The 26,027-nt window shown below is 34.3% G+C and overlaps 1 protein-coding gene across 4 annotated transcripts in view; it reads left to right on the top strand.

The window, feature by feature from the left end:
* METTL4 (methyltransferase like 4) overlaps positions 1-26,027 on the top strand; it is a 47,989-nt gene that overhangs the window by 1,255 nt on the left and 20,707 nt on the right. For all 4 annotated transcript variants that reach the window (XM_028524953.2, XM_036009250.1, XM_036009248.1 and 1 more), the window contains exons 2-5: positions 672-1,071; positions 2,172-2,234; positions 24,092-24,458; positions 25,261-25,330. In XM_028524953.2, the coding sequence (XP_028380754.1) occupies positions 679-1,071; positions 2,172-2,234; positions 24,092-24,458; positions 25,261-25,330 (893 nt within the window). In that variant the 5' untranslated portion in view covers positions 672-678. The remainder of the gene's footprint in view (positions 1-671; positions 1,072-2,171; positions 2,235-24,091; positions 24,459-25,260; positions 25,331-26,027) is intronic.

Genomic DNA, 26,027 nt, shown 5'->3' with positions numbered 1-26,027 from the left:
TGAAGTTTTGCTATGGCTTAGTGCTTCTGATGTGCTGTTAAAATTGCATTTTGCTTTGCTTTTACCCTTTTTTGCACTTCATTGATACCAAGGGTTAAATAGGGCAGTGATATTGGAGAATGTGTTGATTTATTATGGCAAATGTAGTTTGAAAAAAAAAAGCTGGCATGCTGATAACTCCTCTGGAAATTGTGACCTTGTGTGGGTTTATCTCATTAAAAAGGGTAGTTTCACATAGGCGGTACAGTATTATTTGCTTTGACAGGACACTTTTACTTATTAAGGATTCAGTGACTTTCTGACTTGGAAGATGAACACTTAGTGGCTAGATCGAAGTGCCAAGCCGGGCCCAGGAAGATAGGAGGATCAAATCAAGATTCTAGAAATTAGATCAGGTTTTAACAATCTTTGGTCAAGTTGGCTGAAAGTTTTGAATTATCAACTCTGAAATTAAAAGTTTATATGAAAACATTGTAATTTTCCTTAGACCTGCTGTATATCATGAACATTAAATTCTCTATGTGTGCATGTCAAGTTTTTTGCACATAAATCTACCTTTGTGTATGAAGTATATTTTTTTGAAATGCAGGGCATTTAAGAACTTGATCTGGAAAATTGGGTTTTGCATCTAATCTCTAATTCCTTGTTTTTTTGTTCTTTTGTTTTTAAAGAAAGAGAATGTCAGTGGTGCATCAGCTGTCACCAGGATGGTTACTGGATCATCTTTCTTTCATTAACAAGATAAACTATCAAGTTCACCAGCATCATGAGCCTTGTTGCAGCAAAAATGAACCCACTACTTCTGTCCACCTTGATTCTCTTCATGTGGATTCTATGTCTTCTTTTGGGTCCTCTGCTAAATTTATTGCTTCTGACTCTACCACTAAGCCAGAGCAAGATGATAGGGGAAATTGTGAAGCGTTCATGCAAAAATACATTTTTCGATCTGAACTGTTTGATATTAATAAACCTCATATAATTTCAGCTGTTCACAAGGAATGCCAAAGTAATGAAAAGGAAGATATAATGAATGGTATTAAAAAAGAAATCTCCATTTCTACTCTTAGGAAGGTAGAAAGTTTTAAGAAATTTTTATATTTCTACAGAAAACACCAAAAAAATTTATTATTCCGATGTCTCAAATATCTTGTGATTTACTAAGCATTAAGAATAAAGCATAAGAAGGCTTTAATATATCCAGAGTAATTTTTAATTCTTTGCTAACACTTTGCTATAAAGAAAGTAATAGAGATCATTTATGATATTGTGATAAGTACCTGAAAGAGAATACTATCACTAATTCAGGCAAATAATAACACTCGACAGTAAAGGACTTTACACTTTACTAAGTATGGACATTATCTTTTAATGTTCAGGTGTTTTAGTATTTTATTAGGTATTTTAATGTTTAGGTATCGCATATTGGGTAAATTTCTCATTTTAATATGGAAAAATAGAGATGAGAATATGTAATGAATGTTATCTTGACAAACTTAACCTTATTTCTGATAAGGTTAAGTAAGTCCATTTATTCAGCCAAGAAACATTTATTGTCAGTCTGTAAGGAGTTTGCCACCAAGTTAAACACAGGTTTCAGCAATAAAAAATAGAGTTCCTGCTCTGTATTGCACCGTCTTACATGTTTTTTGCTATGGAATTACTAGATACAGAACAGTGTTAATATATCTGATTTGTACCTCACCCTCAAATCAGTCATAAACAACTATTAAGAATGTATTAAGAATACATTGGAAAATATTTTTGGTGACAATACGTGGATGATAGTTTCTCTTTTCAGAAATGAAGAAAGTAAATGTCAACTAAAGAAAGTGTCAACTGATGACACTGGACTGTTTATACACTTCCACAGTTTTCTTGTATTCCATGGATGTCAGTGCTACATTTTATCATTTGGTACTATTTCTTACTAATAGCGGATAAGGCTGAGGTGACCTTTTATCACCTATTAAATTTGTAGTAAAGATAATAATTACTATTATTTGGGAAAGCTTTTGTAGCCTTTCTCCACCCTCTACACTGATTTTGACCTTGGTAGTCAATTATTACCTCTTAAAGACAGATGTACGATATGAAAAATGTTGTAAAGAAAAAATTCAAAATCTTAATATTGTGATAGCAATATAATTTTCTCCCTGTAATTTACTCTTTAGAAGCGTAAAAGGTGTCTCACTTTCAATCAAGGTGAATTGGATGCTATGGAATATCATGAAAAGGTAAGATGGAAATGTTCATTGTTGACATTATAAGATTAATGTGAAGTAGTGTAAATAAATAGTATAAATAAGGATATTCTTAAAAATCAAGCAGTCATTTGATTAAGGTTAGAATTTAATAGTTGGAGTGGTTCATTGTTAATTTTATAGTAATGAACAATTTAAACTAGTTTTTATTAAAACTTCATAAACTCCTATTTTACATATTTAATGTAGGTAAACATATGCTATATTGGTTTAAGTTTAGAAATTTTATAAGTTATAAAAGCCTGTTGTCCACAGCTAAAACAACTTGTTGAGTGGCAGAAGAAAGCACAGAGAATGTGAAGGATGTATTTCTGGAACTTTGAGGTAAATGAGATCTAGGAGGTAAAGAAATGAGAGAAAATAGAGGGTACACAAGCTTAACTCTCTAAGGAACACCTTTGATATGGGAAGTGGTGTTGAAATTTGGCTTAGAGACCTGATAGTAAGTTTTGGACATGTTGAGTTAATATGATGGAAAAACAATAGATTTTTTTCCTGTCTTTTTTGTGGTAAAATATACATAACAAAATTTATTGCTTTAATCTTTTTGAGGTGTAAAATTTAGTGTTAATTACATTCACACTATGTGCCATCATCACCACTATCCATCTCCAGAATGTTTTTATTATTCCAAATAGAATCTGTACCCATCACATAATAACTTCCCATTCCCCACTCTCCCTAGCCCCCGACAACCTCTATTCTATTCTCTGTTTTTATGAATTTGCCTATTTTAGGTGTTACATATAAGTGCAGCCATACATTATTTATCTTTTTGGAGCTATATGATTTATTTCACTTAGTATAATGTTTACCAAGGCTTATCTATGTTACAGCATGTATCAGAATTTCATTCCTTTTTAAGGTTGAATAATATTTTATTGTGTGTATATACCACATTTATTTATCCATTCATTTGTTCTTTTGGGTTGTTTCTACTTTTAGTCATTGTGAATAATACTGTGAATGAATATTGGTGTACAATATGTATTTATTTGAGTCCCTGCTTTCAATTCTTTTGGGTACAAATTCTTTCTGGATACCCAGAAGTAGAATTGCTGGATCATATAGTAATTTTATGTTTAACTGTTTGGAGAACTGCCAAACTGCTTCCACAGCAGCTGCACCATCTTACATTCCCACCAGCAGTGCACAAAGGTTCCAAGTTTTGCACATCTTCACCAACACTTGCTGTTTTCTTTTTAACACTAGCCACCCTAATGGGTGTGGAGTGGTAGCTCATTATGGTTTTCATTAATACATTGGATTTTAAATGTGTTGATGACAGCTAAATATATAAATGCTAAATTCTTTATTACCAAAAGTCTACTGTGTTTTGTTAATTTTGAAAATACACTTATTGCCTGGAAATGCAACTTGAAAGATTTAACTGCAGAAATATGCAAATATTCAGGGTCTGGTATCATAAAAGAAAGAGTAATTTACAAAAAAACTCAGGGTCTGATATCGTGCAAGAAAGATTAATAATTTTACTTTAAGATGTTAAATTGGATTAGAGAATATAATTTTTAAATTCATGTGTATTTTTATTGTTAAACACTTATTACAATTAATATTAATAAATTATATAATTTATATTTAATGATAACTGTAAGTTATGAAACATTTGTATGATATAGAATGTAATCTGACTCTTAAAAAGTCAGAATAGAATACTTACAAATCTAATGTAGAGCTCTTTTAGTTTCAGTAGCCAATTTGAATAAAGACACAATTTGGCCATTTTATTATAAATTAAAATTTTATAGAAATTAAAATTTCTATCTGCTGTAATGTAACGTTCAGGAATTAATGACTAAGAAGGTTGGTATGAGGACTATTAGATATGCCAGTGACTTTAAGGAACATATATTATGGAAAAGCCTGGAGTAGATCTTGCCTTATTATTTTCTTTACTGAGCCTATCTGTGCCTCTCACTTTCTTCCTATGTAAGTTCATTTATTCATTTGTTCACTTACTCATTAATTAAAATTAAATTAATACAATTTACTTAAAAATACTCATTAAATACCAACTGTATACCAACTGTGTCAGCCTTAGGACTTCAGAAGATTGTATCAACTGATTAGCACATTAGAAATAGACAATTTTGTCTATTTCCTCCATCCTTACCATCATAATAATTGTTTTTGATCTTTGCCAATATGATAGGTAAAAATAGTATTGTAGTACGGTTTTAATTTTATTATGTGTGTAGTTAAGCATTTTTACATACATTTAAAATTCATTTGTATTTTTTTTATGTGAACTGTTGGTTTCTTTTGCACACTTAAAGATTGGGTTGCTGTCTTTTTTACTGATTTATAGAAGCTTTCCATATGTTAGGGAAATTAGCGCTTTGTGTATGATATAAATTGGGAATATATTTCCCAGTTTGTCATTTAAATTTTAATTATGATTTTTTTTTGTTTTTTTGCCACACAATTATTATATTTTATTTAGACAAATTTATTTATTCTTTTATGACTTCTGGATTTTTGAGCCATAATTGGAAAGGTATTTCTCTTAAGGTTTTAAATTAATTTCCCCATGTTTTCTTTTAGAACATTTATGGGTTTATTTCATACTTACAGCTTTGATTCATTTAGGTTTTTTCCTGGTATAATGTATGGACTATGGATCTGATGTTTTTTTCCCAGATCACTACCCTTTTGTCCCACCATCATTTATTTTTTTCTGCTGATTTGAGATGCTAAATGTGCTAAATTTACATAAGTATTTGCATTTATTTTTGGACCTTAAATCTTATTTAATTTGTCTTATGTATTTGCCACTCTCCTTTCAGATTTTACAATATCAGTCTATTTCTTTTTTTATTAAATACTTTTGAATTTTGTTGTTGTTCAAGTACAGTTTTCTGCCTTTTACCCCCACCTCTCCCTACCACCCCAGCCATCCCCACCTCCCTCCCCTGTTTCTACCCCACCTTGTTTTTGTCCATGTGTCCTTTATAGTTGTTCCTGTAAACCCATGTTTCAATGTTTGGTAGTACTTGTCCCCATGCCCCATCTTCTCATTGCTTCTCTGTAACAGAATTTTCTTGGCTTTTAAAATAAATATCCCCATTTGAATTTTAAGATTAATTTTAATGTCTTGTTAGAAAAAAATACTATTGAAATTTTTATGACATCAAGTTAAATTTGTCAATTAGATTAAGGGAATATTGACGTCTTTAAGATGTTGATGATACTGTCCCAAAACATGAATGTGTCTTTCCATTGTTCAGGTTTCTGTTGTCATTCTGTAAAATTTTCTTTATAAAGGTCTTGCAAATTTACTGTTGCAGTTAATTTTTGTTTTACTGAATCACATGGGTTTTCCAGGTAATAACTATAACTCCTCCAAGTGGTAATAGTTTTATTTATACCTTGCTAACTATTATGTCTCTTATTGATTCCTCTTTTCTAATTATATGGGCTAGAAAATACATTACATTAAATAATGTTTGTGAGAATATCTGTCCTTGTTATTTTACTGACTTAGTGGAGATGATTTCCTCACGAAGTACGATTCTATCGGTAGTTTTAGGACTGAGTGAGAAAGAGCAAGGAAGTTTACATCTATTCTTATTTATTTAGTGTTGTTATCAAACATGGTAATTGAGTTTTATCAAATGTTTTTTAAGCAGTTATGGAGATTGAATAGATGATTTTTCTCCTGATATTTTATTTTTATTTTTTCTCATACATAACCATCCTTGCATTTATTTGTAGTGTGTATTCCACATGACAATGGTATAATATTTTTAAAATCTTCTGCTGGATTTTATTTGCTAATATTTTATTTGGGACAGTCATAAGTGAGATTGGTCTGCTGTATTTTTTTAAATATATATAATTATATACAGATAATTACATATATTAGTGTTGGAAATTGTGATTTTTCTTTTTTCCCTCCCCACCTCTCTGGAGTAATCTATTCTTTAACAGTTTGGTAGAGCTCCCCTTTACTTCCATCTCAGTATGTTGCTTTTCATGGTGATAGTTTTTTGATATTTTCTTTTTCCTCTTTGGAAATCAATTTTAAACTAAAAAATTTTCTTGTATAGTCACTCTTGGTAAATTATATTATTTAAAAATATTTTCTATTTGATCCAATTGTAAAATTTATTTATGCATCCTGTTTCTGTGGTTATTTTGTCTTCATTATTTATGTCATATGTTTACTGTCACAATAGATTAGTTAATAGTTTACCTAATTTATTAGTTATCTTTGAAAGTAATTTATTTTTAAAATTTTCTGACTCATTTTTGCTTTAATCTGTATTTATTTTTTCTGACGTTCTGAGTTGTCTTTTAAAATTAAATTTATTGGGGTGACATTGGTTAATAAGATTATGTAGGTTTCAAGTGTACAATTCTATGTATGATACATTGTCTGTATATTGTCTTGTGTGCCCACCACCCAAAGTCAGATCTTTTTTACATCACCGTATGTTTGACTCCCTTTACCCTGTACTGTGCCCCCATCCCCTTTTCCTCTGGTAACCAGTGTATTGTTGTGTCTGTGAGTTTTAGATTTTTTTCCGTTTTGTTCATTTGTTGTTTTCAGTTTTATATCCCACATATGAATGATCATATGGTTCTTAACTTTTTCTGTAGGGCTTATTTTTAGCATGATACTGTCAAGATCCATCCATGTTGTCACAAATGGCAGTATTTCATCTTCTTGTGTTTGAGTAGTGTTCCATGATATACATGTACCACATTTTCTTTATCCAATCATCTATCAAAGGACCTTTAGGTTGGTTTTCCTGTCTTGGGCATTGTGAATAAAGCAGTGAATGTAGGGGTGCATATATCTTTTTGTAAATAAATGTTTTCAAATTTTTCGGGTCAACACCCTGAAAAGGGATTCCTTTGGTGGGTTATAGCTGTTCATGTTGTTGAAACTTCAAGGGGAGAAGCTGAGGGGCCCTGGCATCACCACCATGCCTCTGACATCATCTGAGTGGTCTTAATTCATTTCTGTTGTTTTCTTTATTTGTTCATAGAAATATTCAGTGTTATGAACTTTTCTCTGGGCACTGTAGCATCCCATAGATTCTGATATATTTTAATTTTAATGATATGAAATTTCATTGAAATGTCATGGTTTTCTAGAGATTTGCTTAAGTGTTGTTTGTAATAGTTTTAAAATTCCATGTTGGATTGGTATTGCTGGATTGATGGTAACTTTTTGCTTAGCACTATAAGAAATGCCAGATTGTTTATCAAAGTAGTTATACTGTTTTTATATTTCCCACCAGCAATGTATGAGAATTCCATTTGTTTCATATCCTTGCTAGTATTGATAAAATCAGGTTTGGACTTGAAGAATATTAGTAAGTGTGTAGTGGTATCTTATTGAAGGTTTTAATTTGCATTTTCCCAATGACTAATAATGTGAGAATCTTCATTTGCTATTTGATAACCATATACATTCTTTGTTGAAATTTGTGTAGATTCATTGTTTTTTTTCCCATTAAATATTTGATATAGTTAATCAGTGAAGTTATCTAGGCCTGGAGTTTCACTTTGGGGAAGGTGTTTAGTAACAAAATTAGGTTCTATAGACAACAGGGGTTTTTCAGGTTTTCTGTTTACCGCTTATGTTAATTTTGGCAGGTTGCATTTTCCAAGAAATTTGTCCTTTCATATACATCATTAAATTGTCGGTGTGAAGTTAGTCACGGTATTCTCTTATGATGCTTTTAATGTGTGTAGAATCTTTGGTGAACATGACACCCCCTTTTGTGCCCAATAGTAATGATTATTTTCTAATAGCTAGGGGCTAGTTATTTTGTTGATTTTTTTCAAAGAACCAGCTTTTTTTGGTTTTTGGCAGTTTGTAGCAAAGTGTATATAACATAAAATTTACCACTTGAACCATTTTTAGGTATACAATTTAGTGGCAGTAAGTACATTCACATTGTTATGCAGTAATCACCATTATTCATCTCTAGAACTATTTTATCATCCCAAGCTGGAATTTTACTCATTAAGCATCCCAGCTCCTCTTCCCCTTAATTGCCACATATTCACTTATTCATTTGTTCATGGGCTTTTGGGCTGTTTCCACATTTCAGTTATGAATTATGCTGAAATAAATATGAGTATATAAATACCAGTTTGAGTTCCTGATTTTAGTTATTTTGGGGTTATACCCAGAAGTGGAATTACTGAATTGTATAATCTATTTTTAATATTTTAGGAACTACCATATTGTCTTCCATGATGGTTGTACTGGAAAGGAAAAAACTCAGCTTTTTCCTACTAGTTTTCCTACTTTTTCCTACTACTTTTTCCTACTAGTCTTCTTTACTACTCAAATGTAACACTTCACTTCTAACACTTCTGGTCACCAAATGTGTGAAGGTTTTTTTTCTATACTAAATAATTCTCTTTGGCACCAGCTAGGTGTTCAAGAATTCAACTCAGTTCTGACACTGCATCCATAGATAGCATCAGATTTCATAAATTAAGGAGTCAGTCCCATGAGCCCTAAAGGTGCCAGTTGTAAGCCCAGGTTGTCATCTGTGCTTCTGATCAATCTGCTATATATCATAGGTTCCCATGACTGCCCTCCTAAGCTTTGATTAGTTCACTAGAGCAGGTCACAGAACTCATAACTCAGGGAAACACTTATGTTTACCAGTTTATTAAAGAATATGGTAAAGGATACAGATGAACAGTCCAATGAGAAGACATAGGGCAAGGTCTGGAGTGTACTGGTGCAAGAGCTTCTGACCTTGTGGAATTGTAGTGTGTCATCCTTTCTTTATGGGTATGCTCACCAACTTGGAAGCTCCCTGAACTATTGGAATTTTAAGGATGTCTCCTCATGTAGGCATGATCAATTATAAACTCCATTTCTAGCCCTTTCCACTCTGGACAAGCTGGGGTGGGGTGCTGAAAATTTCAAGCTTTAAATCATGGCTTCTTCTTTCTGGTGATCAGTTCTCATCCAGGAATCATACATGATCCCACTTAGGATCACTGTATTAGAACAAAAGATGTTCCTAGTGCACTAATCACTCAGGAATTTACAAGTCCACACTTGCAGGAGCTCTGTGTCAGGGACAGGGTCAAAGACAAATATTAGAATAAAAGATGCTCTTAGTGTTCTTATCACTAGAAGTTCTGTGCCAGGAACCTGGAGAAGAGGCCAATATATATTTTTTTATTTCACATGTACCATTTCACATTCCCACCAGCAATGCACAAAGGTTCCAATTTCTCCACATCCTTGTCAACACTTATTTTCTTAAACAGCCATTTTTAATAGCCACCCTAATGGGTGTGAGTGCTATCTCATTGTGGTTTTCATTTGCGTTTCCCTGATTTGTGATATTGAGCATCTTTTATTGGGTTCTTGACCATTTGTTTATCTTTGGAGAAGTGTATGTTTATGTCCTTTGCTCATTTTAGAATTGGGTTTGTTTTTTGTTTGAGTTTTAGGAGTTTTCAAATATATCTTTAGGTATAAATTTCTTACCAGACACATGATTTGATATCAAGTATATTTGAAGAAGCAGTCTTTAATGCAGTTAATTTTTTTTACTGTTTTCTATTTTGTTATTATCTGTTCTTTTTTATTCTCTTCCTTTTGTTTTACTTTGTTCTACTTTCTCTAACTTCTTAAAGTGGAACCTTAGATCACTGAATTTAGATCTTTTTTCTTTTCTAATATAAGCACTTAAAGTTGTAGGTTCCCTTGAATCACTGCTTTAGTTTCATTCCACATATTTTGATACATATTTTATATTTTCACTTTCATTTACTTCCAAATATTTTCTGATTTTCCTTGTGATTTCATTTTGACCTACATGAATTATTTAGAAGTGTGCTATTTCATTCCTTGATATTTGAGGTTTATCTCGATATCTTCTTGTTAATTGATTCTGGCTTAAATTTATTTGGATATAAGAAGATTATACTCTGATGATTTCAGTCCTTTTAAGTTTATTGAGTTTTGTTTTATGGTGCAGCACATGAGTTACCTTTGTGAGTATACCATGTACTGTTTTTATATCATTTTGTTTAGTCTTTTTAATATGTATTATATAGTTGTTAGAAAAAGTGTTCTGTGACTGTCTGATCAAGTGGGTTGATAGTATTGTTCAGAACTTTTATGTCTTTAGAGATTTTTGGTTTAATTTGTTTATCAATTGGTATGTAGATTTTTTTAGGTGAGTTTAGAATTGTGTTTAGTCTAAGTCTAATGTTCTCTTTTACTGATCCAAGATCTGTGATCTACTCAATACTCTGTCAAGAATTCTCACAGGTCTGAGCTTTTATCCTATTTGGAAGCTAACAAATTAGCAAGTTTAGATGTAAGATTTTATTACAATAATGATTTTTTTCTCCCTGCATATCAGGAAGCACGTGGATTATGTTCATAGATTTTCCTTGTACTCCAAGTCCCGTGGTGATGATGCTAGCATCCTCGTTGGATATTGTGAGTGTAGTAGATTTGATTCCTAGCTTAACAACCCAAGCTTAGGGAACCCCAGTCTTTTAAATGGGTTGCAAACAGATTTGTTCAACCTTTGCCCCAGAGGGAGCCTTTATTAACCTGGACAGCAAATATGTCTGCCCTCTGTCTTGGATGGAGACATAATCTCCGTCTTCTGTGCCATATAAATGTCCTTGAAAATTTATTCTGGAACAGAATTGCCTCTGGTCACATTGGGAGGCCCACGGTGAATTGTCTCCAGTTGCCCAATGAATCATGAGTTTTTCCAGGCTGCATGGTGGAAACAGGCATTATTCTTGGTCTTTTGGGAGCTCCAGGCACTGTTTCTTCTCCATCCTTTCTGGTGGTCCTTTTCCTGGCCTCAAGTAATTCTCTTGCACTTTTTTTGCTGATCAGTAGTACTTAGGGTAATTTCTCTAGTGTGACTGTGGCAGATCCATGGAGTTTTCCCTCTGTGCAATCTTTTTCATTTATGGTATTCTGTCCTGTGAACTCTTATTGTCTTAACCACTCCAGATTCTCTGCTTAGTTTCCACACCTCTGGATTTCTTTTAGGCTCTGCCCAGATTCCTAATTCCCGTGGCCTGGAAACTCTCCAGGCAATTGGTGGGGGCAGTCATAGGGTTTACCTATGATTTCTTTCACTGTCCTTTGTTGCCTTAGTGTCTTGAAAGGTGCTGCCACTGTTACTCTGTGTTGCCTGTAGGTTGAAGTCCCTGGCTGCTTTTAATATTTTCTCTTATCATTGATTTCCAGCAGTTCGGTTATAATATTCCTTAGAGTAGCTGCTGCCTCCTTCTCCTCTTCCTCTTCCCTTTGTTGAGTTTCTTAGATCTGTGACTTCCTAGTCTTCAGCAAATTTAGAAATTTTTGGCTATTATTTCCTCAAATATTTTTTCTTTTCCCTTATTTTGGACATTTTTACTGTGTTGTTTTTTAAGTGCATCCAACTCTTCTTCAGTGTGCAATCTGCTGTTAATTCAGTCTAGTGTATTTTTCATTTCTGCTTTGTAGTTTTTTTCTCTAGACACTCAATTTGATCTTTTTAAAATAGTTTCTGTGTCTCTTACATGCCCATTTTTTCTTTATAGTTTGAGTATATGAATATGGCTATAAGTGCCTTAATATCCTTTTCTCCTTTTTTTCTAACCTTTTTTTTAAATGGGCTGCAAGTAAACTGTCTCAACTTTTCCTATTTTATATCATCGGTGTCAATCCTGTGTGTTTCCGTTGATGGACTTATCCTCTTATAATGTGTTGCATTTTCCTGTTTTTTTTTTTTTTTATATTCCTGATAATTTTTTGTTTTTTGTGAGATGTTTCAATTTTAGACTGTTGGATACTGGGTATTTTCATATTTCTATAAATAGTGTTGAGCTTTGTTCTTGGACAAAATTACTTTGAAACTGGTTGATTTTTTTGAGACTTCCTTTAAGTTTTTTTAGTTAGGATTAGTGCAAACTTTAGAGGTTTGTTTTTTTTTTTAAAACCATTACTGAGGCAATATCTGTGAATTATGAGATTTTTTTCATTTTGGCCTTTGGGAGCACTAACTGTTCCCAGGTCTGTGTGAGCTCTGGGAATTGTTCTCTTTGATTGTTTCTGGACCTTTTCTGACATTGGGTAGTTCATCACATGTATATGCTGATCATTACTCAGATGGAGACTTGGCCCTTTGCAGCTTTCAAAATCTCTCTCTGTGCAGTTCTCTCTTCTTTGGTACCCTATTCTGCATACTCTACCTGCTTGGCCTTCTCAGGCTCCCAGCTCTCTCTCTTCAAGGCTCAAAGAGACTGTTGGACACTGAATGGGTAAAAAGTAATTTTTTGAAGTAGCTTCAGATGAAATGTACTCCATCTTGTCTAGAAGCAGATATTGGCTTTTATTTTTATAATTATTGTAGTTGTATTATTGCAAAATTTGTTTATATGTTAATTTTATAGTTACTTTTCTTAATAATTTAAGCTATATTTTACAAAATCAAAAGTAGGTTTATTTTAAAATTAAGTCACTAGAAAATGTAAGATTAAACCTTATGATTTAAACTTAATTCTTTTTGTAGATTAGAGATTACACTTTCTTCTAGAAGAATTATCAATTCACTTTATAACTTATTTTAAAGATATATTTTCATATATAATGTTTTATTTGTCTGTTTATGAATAAACTTAGTAAATAAGTTTATTTAAAATTTTTCAATATTTTATATTATTATGAGCTCTTTCAAATGATTTCTACAAAAGAAAATGGAACAAGATTATTTTAGAAAAATCAGAAGACCAGAGCTAAAGTAAAATGCAAAAAGAAATTTTCAATATTACTATAAAACTTAGCAACAAATAAATTTTAACTTCTATATTCATCCATTACATCCCAAAGTATGTTTCAGCTATATGTAATTTTAATTTTTTTTTCTCACCAACATTCTTATCACTTCAAAAATACCATAAATAAAACATTTTTAGTTTTTGTATGTTATAATGAAGAGAATATCATATCTTACCCACTACTACATTAAAACACATACAGAACAATCTTTATGAACAACAGAGGTAATTCAAGGAAAATTAAATATCAATATATAATATGCTTAGAAATGAGTTTGAGTGTTCAACATTCATTGAAAGATGACATGATAATTTTGTCCTACAGTATCTACTAGTAATTGTTTTCCTTCATTTTCTTTTTTACACTTTTTTACTCTCTGAATATATGAAAAATGAATAAGATTTTGAGTGTCTTCACAGTTCTACCCCCTCTACACTACACAGTAGGCAAGGAGCAAGAAGAGAGATTGATTTATACAACAAATTACCTTTATTTATTTATTTATTTGCTTGTTTATTTATATTGAATTTATTGGTGTGACATACTGGTTAACAGAATTATACAGGTTTCAGGTGCACAATTCTATAACAAATCATCTGTACACTGTATTGTTTGTTTACCACCCCACGTCAAGATTGCGCCCACCACCATTTATCTCACTTAGATTCTCTTCTACCTCCCTCCATCCCACACGCTGATAGTCACCACACTGTTTTCCATGTCCATGAGTTTTGTCTCTTTAAAATTTTTGTTCAATCCCTCCACAATGCCTACCCAGTCCCAGCTACCACACTTAGGTGTCCGCCTGTTCTCTATGACTTGCCACTATTTTCTTGTTAGTTGATTTTGTTCATTTGATTTCACATATGAGTGAAATCAGATGGTATTTGTCTTTCCCTGACTGGCTTATTTCATTTAGCATAGTGCTCTCCAGATCCATCCATGCTGTCACAAAGGGCAAGATTTCCTTTGTTTTTATGGAGAAGTAGTATTGCATTGTGTAAATGTACCACAGCTTTTTTATCCACTCATCTACTGATGGACACTTGGGCTGCATCTAAATCTTGGCTATTGTAAATAATACTGCAATGATCACCGGGGTACATATATCTTTTCAAACTACTGTTTTGGGTTTCTTCAAAGAAACACCTAGAAGTGGCATTGCTGGGTCATAACGCAGTTCCATTTTTGAGGTAACTCCATAGTGCTTTCCACTGAGGCTGTACCAATCTGCACTCCCTCCAGAAGTGCATGAGGGTTCCTGTTTTTCTACATCCTCGCCAACACTTGTTGTTTGTTGATTTACTGATGCTAGCCATTCTGGCAGGTGTGAGGTGATATGCCATTATAATTTTAATGTTCATTTCTCTGATGACTGGTGACACAGCATCTTTTCATATACTGATTGGTCATCTGTATGTTATCTTTGAAGAAGTGTCTGTTCATTGCTCATATTTTAATTGGATTCTTTGTATTTTTGATGTTGAGTTTTATGAGTTCATTGATGAATATACTCTCCCATTGAAAGGGTTTCTTTTCATTTTGTTGATTGTTACCTTTGTTGTGCAAAAACTTTGTAGTTTGACATAGTCCCATTTGTTTATTTTTTCTTCTGTTTTTCTTGCCCAAAGAGAATGTCAGAAAAAATATTGCTACATGACATGTCTGAAATTTTACTGTCTATATTTTCTTCTAGGATTTTTATGGTTTCGGGCCTAACACTTATATATTTAATCAATTTTGTTTATCTTTTCAAAGAACTAACTCTTGGATTTTTTGTGTCCTTTTTAAGACTCCATTTCATTTATTTCTGCTCTGATCTTTATTATTTCCTTCCTTTTACTTTGGGCTTTGTTGTTCTTCAAATTCCTTTAAGTGGAAAGTTAGATTGTTTTTTTTGAGCTTTTTCTTGTTTTTTTGGGGGGGTGGATAGGCCTGTAGTGCTATGAATTTCGCTCAGGATTGCTTTCCCAGTGTCCCACAGATTTTGGATTGTTGTATCCTCAAAGCATCTTTTGATTTCTTCTTTGATCTTGTTGACCCATTCATTGTTTAAGAACACACTATTTAGCTTCCATGTGTGCATGTTTTTCAGTGTTCTTGTGATTGATTTCTAGTTTCATAGTATTACATGGTCAGAGAATGCTGACCATATGCTTGATATCATTCCAGTCTTCTTAAATTTATTGAGACATGCTTTGTGTCCTAAGATGTGGTCTGTCCTAGAAAATGTTTCATGTGCACTTGGAAAATATTTATATTGTGCTGCTTTGGGATGAAAAGCTCGGAAGATATCAATTAAATCCATTTGATCTAGTGTATCATTTAAGGACACTGTCTTCTTATTGATTTTCTTCCTGGAAGATCTATCCATTGAAGTCAATAGGGTATTAAAATCCCTGACCATTCCTGTATTTCTGTCACTCTCTTCCTTTATGTCCATGAAGATATGCTCTGCATTTTTAGGTGCTCCTGTGTTGGACAGGTATACATTTAGTAGGGTTTTATCCTCTTGTTGGATTACCCTCTTTATCATTATATAGTATCCTTCTTTGTCTCTTACTATAGCTTTGGTTTTAAAGTCTATTTTATTGGATATAAGCACTGTTACCTCAGCTTCTTTTTCTTTTCCATTTGCATGAAAAATATTTTTCCATCCCTTTACTCTTAGTATATGTATACCTTTTTATCTGAGATAGGTCTCTTGGAGGCAGCAAATATGAGTCTTGTTTTCTTATCCATTCAGCTACCCTGTGTCTTTTGTTCAGAGCATTTAAGCCATTTACACTGAAGATGATTATTGAAAAATACATATGTAATGCCATTTTATTGTTATAAGACTGTTTCATTCTGTTCTTTTCTCTCTCTCTTTTTTTCTTCTTTTTAAAGAAGCCCTTTAACATTTATTGCAGTACTAGTTTGGTGTTAACAAACTCATTTACCTTTTTCTTATGTGGGAAGCTCCTTATTTCTCCTTCAATTTTAAATGATAGCCTTGCTGGGTAAAGTAGCCGTGATTATAGGTACTTGCTTTTCATTACCTTGAATATTTCATGCCACTGCCTTCTGGACTGCTATGTTTCTGTTGAGTAATCAGAAGCCAGTCTAATTGGTGCTCCTTTGTAGGTACTACCTGCTTTGCTCTTGTAGCTTTTAGGATTCTCTCCTCATCTTTAAGTCTTGTCATTTTAACTATGATGTGTCTGGGCATAGGCCTCTTTGGGTCCAACTTGTTTGGGACTCTCTGAGCTTGTTGGACTTGTGTGTCTTTTCCTTCATCACATTAGGAAAGTTTTCAGTCATTATTTCTTCAAATAAGTTATTGATCCCTTGCTTGCTCCCTTCTGCTGGTATTCCGATGATGCGGATATTGTTATGCTTCATGTTGCCTAAAATGTATTTTAAGCTTTCCTCACTTTTTAAAAATATTTTTTCCTTTCGCTGTTCTGCCTGAGTGTTTTTTCCTACCTTGTCTTCCAGAACACTGATTTGATCCTCTGTTTCATTTAACCTCCTGTTTATTCCTTCCAGTGTATTATTTATTTCAGATATTGTATTCTTTTATTTCTGACTGGTACTTTTTTATAGTTTCTATGTCTTTTTTTCATGCTGTTGAGTATGCTTATAATCATTACTCTAAATTTTCTGTCTGATAAATTGCTTGTTTCCAGTTCATCTTCTTCTTTGGAGAATTCTCTCGTTCTTTCATTTGGGGTCTGTGTCTTTGTCTTCCCATTTTGTCTGGCTCTTTGTATTTTCCCCCTTAGTTGTTAAACTATTTAAGCTGTAACCAGCAGCCCCACTTTAGCTCCACAGGGTGGGGCAGAGTAATTCCTGTGGGTGGCTGTTGCTTTCCCTCAGGCTGATGCCACTTTTAAAGGAGTGCTCAGCCTGAGAAAGACAGTTTCTGCAGTGTGGGGAATGACTCAGCACAGGGATCATTGTGGCTCTCCTCTCAGTTCTCTCCCCAGAGCCTCTGGCCCCAGACTTTCCTCAAGCATCTCCAGTCTACTCTGCTCTCCCTCTGTCAGAGGCCAGAGTAAGTGGCTGCAAACGAAATTTTGTACATTGGCTGTGTAAGAGGCTTTCTGCATCTCTACCCATCTTTCCCTGGCAGACACAAACCCTGCTGCTTTTCGCAATTGGATGTTTTCTGGGTTTCCTTCTAGCTGTAGTGCTGTAGGCTGGGGAGCCCAACTTGGGGTTTAGATCCCATACTTCTCAGGGGAACCGCCCAGCTGTTGAAATATCCTTCTGGAACTTCACTTGCTGCCTGGTAAAGCCCAGGCTCCCTGTGGGAGCCCAGCCAGCCCTGTCTCACCTCCTCTGCAACTCCCTACCAGTCACATTGTGGTGACGTGGTTTCTTCTATCTGTCCTTGGTTATAGGCTTCTCGCCAGTGTTCAGTTGTTTATTCTGGATGATTTCTTTACAATGTTATAATTCCAGACTGATGTTGGGAGGAGGTAGTATAGCTTCCCCTTACTCTTCTACCATCTTGGGTCTCTCTTAGTTTTGGATTTATTCTTGTGTATAGTATAAGATAGTGGAAGTGTTTCATTTTTTGCTTGTATTCATCCAATTGAATAGACTGTCTTTACCCCATTGTATGTTTTTGCCTCCTGTGTCAAATAATAACTGATTATAAAGGTGTGAGTTTATTTCTGGGCTCACTATTTCATTAATCTATGTGTCTGTTTTTATACCCGTACTATGCTGCTTTGATTACTATCGCTTTGTAGTATAGTTTGGTATCAAGTATTGCTGCAGTCTTTTGTAAGTCCATATAAATTTTTGGAATATTTGTTCTACTTCTCTGAACTATTGGTATCTTGATAGTAATTGCATTGACTTTATAGATTGCTTTGGGTAGGGTGTATATTTTAATGATGTTAATTTTTCCTATCCATGAGCACAGTATATCTTCTTCAGTTTCTTTAGTGTCTTCTTATTTTCTGAATATAGGTCTTTTACATCCTTGGTTAAGTTTATTGTTGGGTTTATAAGCAGTTGAGAATGGGTTGTTTTCTTGTTTCCTCTTCTGATAGTTCACTACTGGTGTAATAATGTAACTGATTTCTGGATATTTACTTTGTATACTACTACTTTAGTAGTTTTATAAGTTTTTTGGTGGAATCTTTAGGGTTCTCAATATAAAGTATAATGTCATCTGCAATTAATGACAGTTTTACTTACTGTTTTCTAATTTGGATGCCTTTTATTTTTTCTTGTCTGATTATTGTGGCTAGGACTTCCAGTACCTTATTGAATAAGAGTGGTAAAAGTGGACATTCCTCTCTTGTTCCTGATTGTAAAGGAAATGCTTATAGTTTTTACCCATTGAGTATGATACTGGCTGTGGGTATGTTATACATGGCCTTCCTTAAGTTGAGGTTTACATTTCCTCTATTACCATGTTCCTGAGAATTTTTTTTAACCATGAATGGGTGCTAGATTTTATTAGATGCTCTTTCTATGTCCATTGTTATAATCATGTAGTTTTTATCCTTCATTTTATGTGATGTATCTATCATGTTTATTGATATGGGGATATTGTACCAACCTTGCATCCTCAGAAAAAATTCCATGTGATCATGGTGTATGATCTTTTCAGCCTGTTACTGGATTTGGTTTGCCAATATTTTGTTGAGGATATTAGCATCTATGTTTATCAGGGACACAGACCTATAAGTTTTTATTTCTTTGTAGTATATTTATTTGGTTTTGGATTTAAGATAATGCTGGCCTTGTAAAATGAGCCTGGGAACCTTCCCTCTTTTTGAATATTTTGGAATAGTTTGAGAAGGATAGGTGTTAATTCTTCTTTGAATGTCTGGTAAATTTTACGGTCCAGGACTTCTGTTTGTTGGGAGTTTCTTGATTACTGCTTTAATCTTAGTAGTTGTAATCATTCTATTCAGATTATCTGATTCTTCTTGATTCCGTTTTGGAAAATTGCATGTTTTTAGGACTTTATCCATTATGTCCCGATTATCTAATTTGTTGGCATATAGTTGTTCTTAATATTTTCTTACAATCCTTTGTATTTCTTTGGTGCCAGTTGTTACTCTTTTATTTCTGATTTTATTTATTTGAATCTTCTCCTTTTCTTTTTTCTTAGTCTGGTTAAAGACTTGTCAGTCTTGTTTATGTTTTCGGAGAACCAGCTTTTGATTTTATTGATCTTTTGTATTTTTTTAGATTCTATTTTGTTTGTTTATGGTCTAATTTGTATTATTTCCTTCCTTCTACTCATTTTGGGCTTTGATGGTTTTTTTCAATTACCCTTAAGTATAACATTAGATTATGTGTTTTAGATTTGTTTTTTGTTTTTTTTTTTGAGATAAGCCTGTAATACTATGAATTTCCCTGTTAAGACTGATTTCACTGTGTCTCACAGGTTTTAGGTTTTTGTGTTCTGATTTTCATTTGTTTTAAGGTATCTTTTGATTTCTGCTTTGATCTCATTGTTAACCCATGTATTGTTTAGTAACATGTTCTTTAGCCCCCAAGTCTTTGTTTCTTAGTTGTTTTTTTTTTAAGATTTTATTTATTTATTTTTAGAGGAGAGGAAGGGAAGGAGAAAGAGAGAAACATCAATGTGTGGTTGCCTCTTGTGCACCTCCTGCTGAGGACCTGACCTGCAACGCAGGCATGTGCCCTGATTGGGAATTGAACCAGTGACCCTTTGGTTCACAGGCCCATGCTTAATCCACTGAACTACATCAGCCAGGGCTGTTTCTTAGTATTTTTTTTTTATTGTAATTGATTTCTAGTTTCATACCACTATGTTCAGAGAAGATGCTTGTTATGATTTTAATCTTAAATTTATTGAGACTTGTTTTGTATCATACCATGTGGTTTATCCTAGGGAAAGCTTCAAGTGCACTTGAAAAGAATGTATATTCTGCTGCTTTGGGTTGAAATGCTTTGAAGATATCAATCAAATTTATCTTATTTAATTTGTCACTTAAGGTAGCCATTTTCTTGTTGACTTTCTGCTGGGAGATCTAGCCATTGATGTCAGTAGAGTGTTAAAATTTCCTACTATGACTGTATTACTGTCAATCTCTATGTCATTCAAAATTTTATTTACATATTTAGGTGTTCTTTTAGGTACATAAATTTTTACAAGGCTTACTCTTGTAGGATTGCCCCCCTTTCTTTTTTTTTTTAAGATTTTATTTATTTATTTTAGAGAGGGAAAGGAGGGAGAAAGAGAGAGAGAGAGAGAAACTTCAATATGCGGTTGCTGGGGGTGTGGCCTGCAACCCAGGCATGTGCCCTGACTGGGAATTGAACCTGCGACACTTTGATTCTCAACCCGTGCTCAGTGCCCCCCTTTCTATTATGTAGTGTCCTTTGTGTTTTACTATAGCCTTTTGTTTTAAAGCCTGTTTTGTTAATATAGCAATTATATATATAGCAATATATAAATATTGCTATCCCAGCTTTTTTTTATTTCCATTTGAATTATATCTTTCTTCATACCTTTACTTTTTAGTCTGTGTGTATCTTTCATTCTGAGGTACGTCTCTTGTAGAAAGTGTATATATGGGTCTTATTTTCTTATCTATCCTGCTGCCTTTTGATTGGAGCATTTAAGCTATTTACATTAAAATGATTATTGATAAGGTCCTATTTATTGCCACTGTATTCTTTTAACTACGTTCCTCTGTTTCTTTTCTCCTTTTCCTATCCCCATCGTCATTCTCCTCCTCCTTCCTCTTCTTCTTTGTGGGATCTTTAACATACTTTGTAATACTGGTTTGGTGGTAACAAATTCCTTTCGCTTTTTCATGTGTTCAAAGCTTTTTATTTCTTTTTAAATTTTAAATGATAGCCTACTGGGTAAAGTTTTCTTGGTTTTAGGTCTTTGCTTTTTATCATTTTGACTATTTTATACCATTTCCATCTGGTCTGAAATGTTTCTTTTGAGAAATCAGATGACAGTGTTATTGGGGCTCCCTTGTAAGTAACTAGCTGCCTTTTTCATGCAGCTTTTTTTTTAAAAAAGATTTTATTTATTTATATTTAGAGAGAAAGGAAGGAAGGGGGAAAAAGAGGGAGAGAAACATCAATGCACATCAATGTGTATTGCCTCTGCACAGCAATGAGGGTTGCCTCTCGTACACCCTCTACCGGGGAGCTGGCCTGCAACCCAGGCATGTTCCCTGACTGGGAATTGACCCAGTGACCCTGTGGTTCACAGGCCAGCATTCGGTCCACTGGACCACACCAGCCAGGGCTCGTGCAGCTTTTAAGATTCTCTCTTGTTTTTAACCTTTGGCATTTTAAAAATGATGTGAATTGGTATGAGCCTCTTTGGGTCCATCTTGTTTGGGACACTGTGCTTTCTGGATTGTGGTTTTTTCTTTATTGGGTTATGGATATTTTCATTCATTATTTCTTTAAATAGCTTTTAATCTCTTGCTCTCTTTTCTCCTTCTGGTAGCACTATTATGTGGGTGTTGTTATGTGTCATGTGTTCCAAAGGTCACTTACTATACTTATTTATTTTTTCTTTTTGCTGCTCTGAATGGGTGTGTTTTTTTTCCTACCTTGTCTTCCAAATCAGTGATTTGATCCTCTGCTTCATTCATCCTATGTTTTATTCCTTCCAGTGTATTCTTCATTAAATATTGTATTCTTCATTTATGATTGATCCTTTTTTATGGTTGCTATGTTCTTTTCGTGTTGTTGAGCATCCTTATGCCATAACATTGAACTTTCTTTCTGAGAAATTGTCTCCATTTCATTTAGTTCTCTTTGGGGGAGATTTTTCTGTACTTTTATTTGGGACCTGTTTCTTTGTCTCCCGATTGACTGCCTTTTTGTGTTTATTTCTATTTATTAGATAAGTCTGCTATGACTCCTAGTCCTTGTAGGGTGGTCTTGGAGCAGTCTCTTTGATCATCTGAATTGGGTGCTCCAGGAATGTTTTTGTGTGGGTTTGGTGGATGGACTCCCCTGTAGTAATTGAATCTTGATTGCTATTGGTCTGTTTGTGCCTGGATTCACCCTGCTGAGTAGGATGCTGAACCTTGACCATGGTATGTGAGCTGCTGTGCAGGTGCTGATGATGTGAAGCAGAGTTCCTTTTAGCATGGTTTGGTGCTTGCTGAGGTCTCCCTTTGGATATGCTGCTTGTGAAGCTTATTGGATCCTGTTCTGCTATTACCTAAAGCAGGCCACTGGGTGTTTTGTTTCTGGGTCTCATGGGAGGGACTCTGGTGCACCCCAATGTCAGACCCTGTTTGTGACTGGCTCTCGGCAATCTGTTTGGAGCTACAAGTGTTCCACAGTTTGTGTCTGCCTCTACTGGGAGAGTGTGTGCTTGTGAAGGACAAAGCTGCACATGAAAGTTGGCCATTCCAGCACCAGGTTTGGTGGCAGGTCAACAGTATTCCCAAGGTTCCCTAATGAGATTCACTGCCATCTGTTTCTACTTGCCAGCTACCTGTTGGGCTCAGTCACTTTAAGAACCTCTGGGTATACTCCTCAGCAGGGCATAAGCTTCACTGAATGGGTTGAGAGGGAGTCCAGAGTGTGGGGTTATTACTTTCCCCTGTGCTGATGCCTCACAGAGGGGAGTGCTCCTACCAAGAAAGATGGTGTTTCCTGAATGGATGAACGACTCAGCTCCGGGATCCTGCCAGCTGTCCTTTTAGCTTCCTCCCCAGAGCCACAAACCCTAGACTTTAGTTTGCTCTGCTCTGTATCTGTTGAAGCTCAGGCTGAGTGGCTTCATGAAATTTGAAATTTGTGTGTGTGGCCTGTTGAGGGGATGCCTTTGTCTCTAGCAGACTCCTGCCCATCTCTGGCAGAAAGAAATTCCCCTGCTTTTTACAGGCAGATTTCATATGGGTGCCTTTTCCCAGCTCTGGTTCTCTGGGCTGGAGTGCCTGGTTTGGGGTTTAGATTCCATGCCTCTCAGGGGGAATCCTGTGCGACTGAGCTATCCCTCTGGAGCCACAGCTGTCACCTGTAGGAGTCTCTTCATGTCTCTTCACCCTTCCTATCAGTCTTGATGTGGCTTCTTGTTTTTTTAAGTTTTTATTTTAAGTATCTTATTAATTATGCTCTTACAGTTGACCCCATTTTTTCTCCCCTTTATTCCCCTCTACCCTGTACCCCTCCTCCCACCAGCACGTTCCTTACTCAGTTCATGTCCATGGGTCATACATATAAGTTGGCTTCTCCATTACCCATACTATTCTTAATCTACCCATGTGTGTTTTGTACCTGCCATTTATGCTTCTTATTTCCTATACCTCTTCCCCCATTGCCCTCTCTCCCCCTCCCCAACTGCCAACTCTCCCTGTGATCTCCATTTCTATGATTCTGTTCCTGTTCTAGTTGTTTGCTTAGTTTATTTTTGTTTTTGTTATTAGGTTCAAAAAATGTTTTGTTTTTTAGGTTTGTTGATAGTTGTGAGTTTGTTGTCATTTTACTGTTCATAGTTTTGATCTTCTTTTTCTTAGATAAGCCCCTTTAACATTTCATATAATAAGGGCTTGGTGATGATGAACTTTAACTTGACCTTTTCTGGGAATCACTTCCATTCTAAATGATAGCTTTGTTGGGTAGAATAATCTTGGATGTAGGTCTGTGCCATTTATGGCTTCTTCTATAAATCCTTGATTGTAAGACTTCTCTTCAACTAGCCTTCACTTAGCTATTCAGGATGATTGTTTTATAATTTAATTGTAATTCCAGTTTTGTCCTGGGAGGAGGTGAATATAGCTTCCACATACTCTGCTGTCATCTTGGATAGAGTGTTTCATTATTTAATTTTTGGTGAATTTATGAGGTTTGTATTATTCCCCAATTAGAAAACTGGATTTGAAATGTATACTCGCACATTTTTATCTTTCATTGTAGTATAATATTATCTTCCTGTAAGCACTTAGAATGTTGATTTCAATCCATAAAGCATAAAGCATAATAGGAATTTCATTATTTAGAAAATTGCTTTAATGTCAGTGACCTTGTAATGTACTTAAAAAATATTCTCTTACAGATCAGAGGGCTGATATTGGATGGATCTCGACAGATAATCCAAGAAAGTTTAAAAAATGGCTTTCTTCATCCGCTTTCTGAAAAACCAAAGTGTAGTGAGCCCATTGCTTTGCCACTGGATACCTGCAATTTGTCAGAATTATGTGAAATGGCAAAGCATTTGCCTTCTCTGAATGAAATGGAACTTCTGACATTACAATTGATGGAAAATGATATGTTTGTTACAGAACAGGATTTATTTTTACGGCTTGTTGAAAACAACTCCAGCTTTACAAAAATCATTACTTTAATGGGACAGAAGTATCTTGTGCCACCAAAAAGCTGTTTTCTTTTGTCTGACATTTCTTGTATGCACCCACTTTTGAATTGTGAGTAATTATTATGTTTATTATTAGAAAAAGAATTTTTCTCTGGCCTCAGAAATCAAGACTTTGTCTGAATAGGGTAAACACTGAATTTTCTCAGTGTAATTTTGCTTTTAAATTCAATTTTGAAATGTAGACGTTAGTTTTTTTTAATCCTCACATGAGATATGTTTATTAATATTTAGTGAGAGAGAGGAAGGGGAAAGAGAAGTTATAAGACTGAAAGTTTATTTCATATAAAAAGTTTAAAAAATAAAGCAAAAACCCCTGAGGTTTGAAAGGACCATATTAACATTACTGTGAAGACTTACAGGGCATTTGAAATAATTAGTATCCAGGCCCTGGCTGTGTAGCTCAGTTGGTTAGAGCATCATCGTAATATGCCAAGGTTGTGGGTTTGATCCCCAGTCATGGCACATACAAGAAGCAGCCAATGAATGTGTAACTAAGTGGAGCAACGAATCAGTGTTTTTCTCTCTCTGTTTCTTTTCCTAATCCCCGTAAAATCAATAAATTAAAAAAAAATCATTAGTGTCTACCTAAGTGAAATGTAGTTATTTTTAGTAGTCTTTGTAAAAATAGTGGTAGGTGAAATCATGTTAAATCCCAGCAGTACTAAATTAAAGAGGGAATCTCTTAATATGTTTAGATAAGTTACTCTGTTTGAATAAATGCCACAGATTCTTTGTTGCATTGCATTGTATTTGTTTATGTAGTAAATGCATTCCAGTTTTGGAGAACGTGTTTAGTTTTTAAAGTGATTACATATAGAAGGTAGTTTCTGAAAGTGTGTTTTTGTTCTTAGGTGGGAAAACATATGATGTCATTGTGATAGATCCACCATGGCAGAACAAATCTGTTAAGAGAAGCAATAGGTAGGTATAAATAAGTTTTTTATTAGATATATTTCCTAAAGCTATTGTTTTTGTACGTTTTATTTACATATGCTAAAAGCATTAGTTTATGACAGAGTTTGTCCCAAACTATTAAAACACTTTCATGTTAAAATTTTAATTTTCTTACCTAGGTAATTCTCTTGAATTAGCTATATAGAGATTGCCAGAAGTAGGTTTATAGTTGTGAGTATAGTTGAGAGTTTATTCTTGTATTATTATTTATTAATTATTGTGTTATTTACTTGTATTATAACTGTAAACCTACCTTTGCCCACCCCTGTGTATAGGTGTAAGGAATGACTGAGGTTACTGACTGAACCAGTTCAGGGACGTTTCTGTAACAGCACAGAGCAACATTTTTGCCTTCTTTGACATCACCTTCTAAAGTTTAGAAATACTATGTACCAAAATATATTAATGGATTTCTTTCATAATCTGACCATTGCCCTGACTGCTGGAGGCAATCTGTATTATACCTGTTAGGACTGTCCTTGTGTAGTACAGGTACGGATGGGTGGAATGGGCATCATTTGTTGAAAAGGTTTTTTCTCCCTTGCTTCTCATATTACAGTTAAGTGTTAAATGCAAAAGAATCAGAGAGTCTAGTTTTGTAATATTCTTTGGTAATGTGTTCCAGTTTTCTTCAAGAATTATTTTAAAAAGTATATAGCTTAAA

Source organism: Phyllostomus discolor, chromosome 9 (assembly GCF_004126475.2).
Source record: "Phyllostomus discolor isolate MPI-MPIP mPhyDis1 chromosome 9, mPhyDis1.pri.v3, whole genome shotgun sequence".
Taxonomy (NCBI): Eukaryota; Metazoa; Chordata; class Mammalia; order Chiroptera; family Phyllostomidae; genus Phyllostomus; species Phyllostomus discolor.
This window is presented reverse-complemented; position numbering and strand designations above follow the sequence as displayed.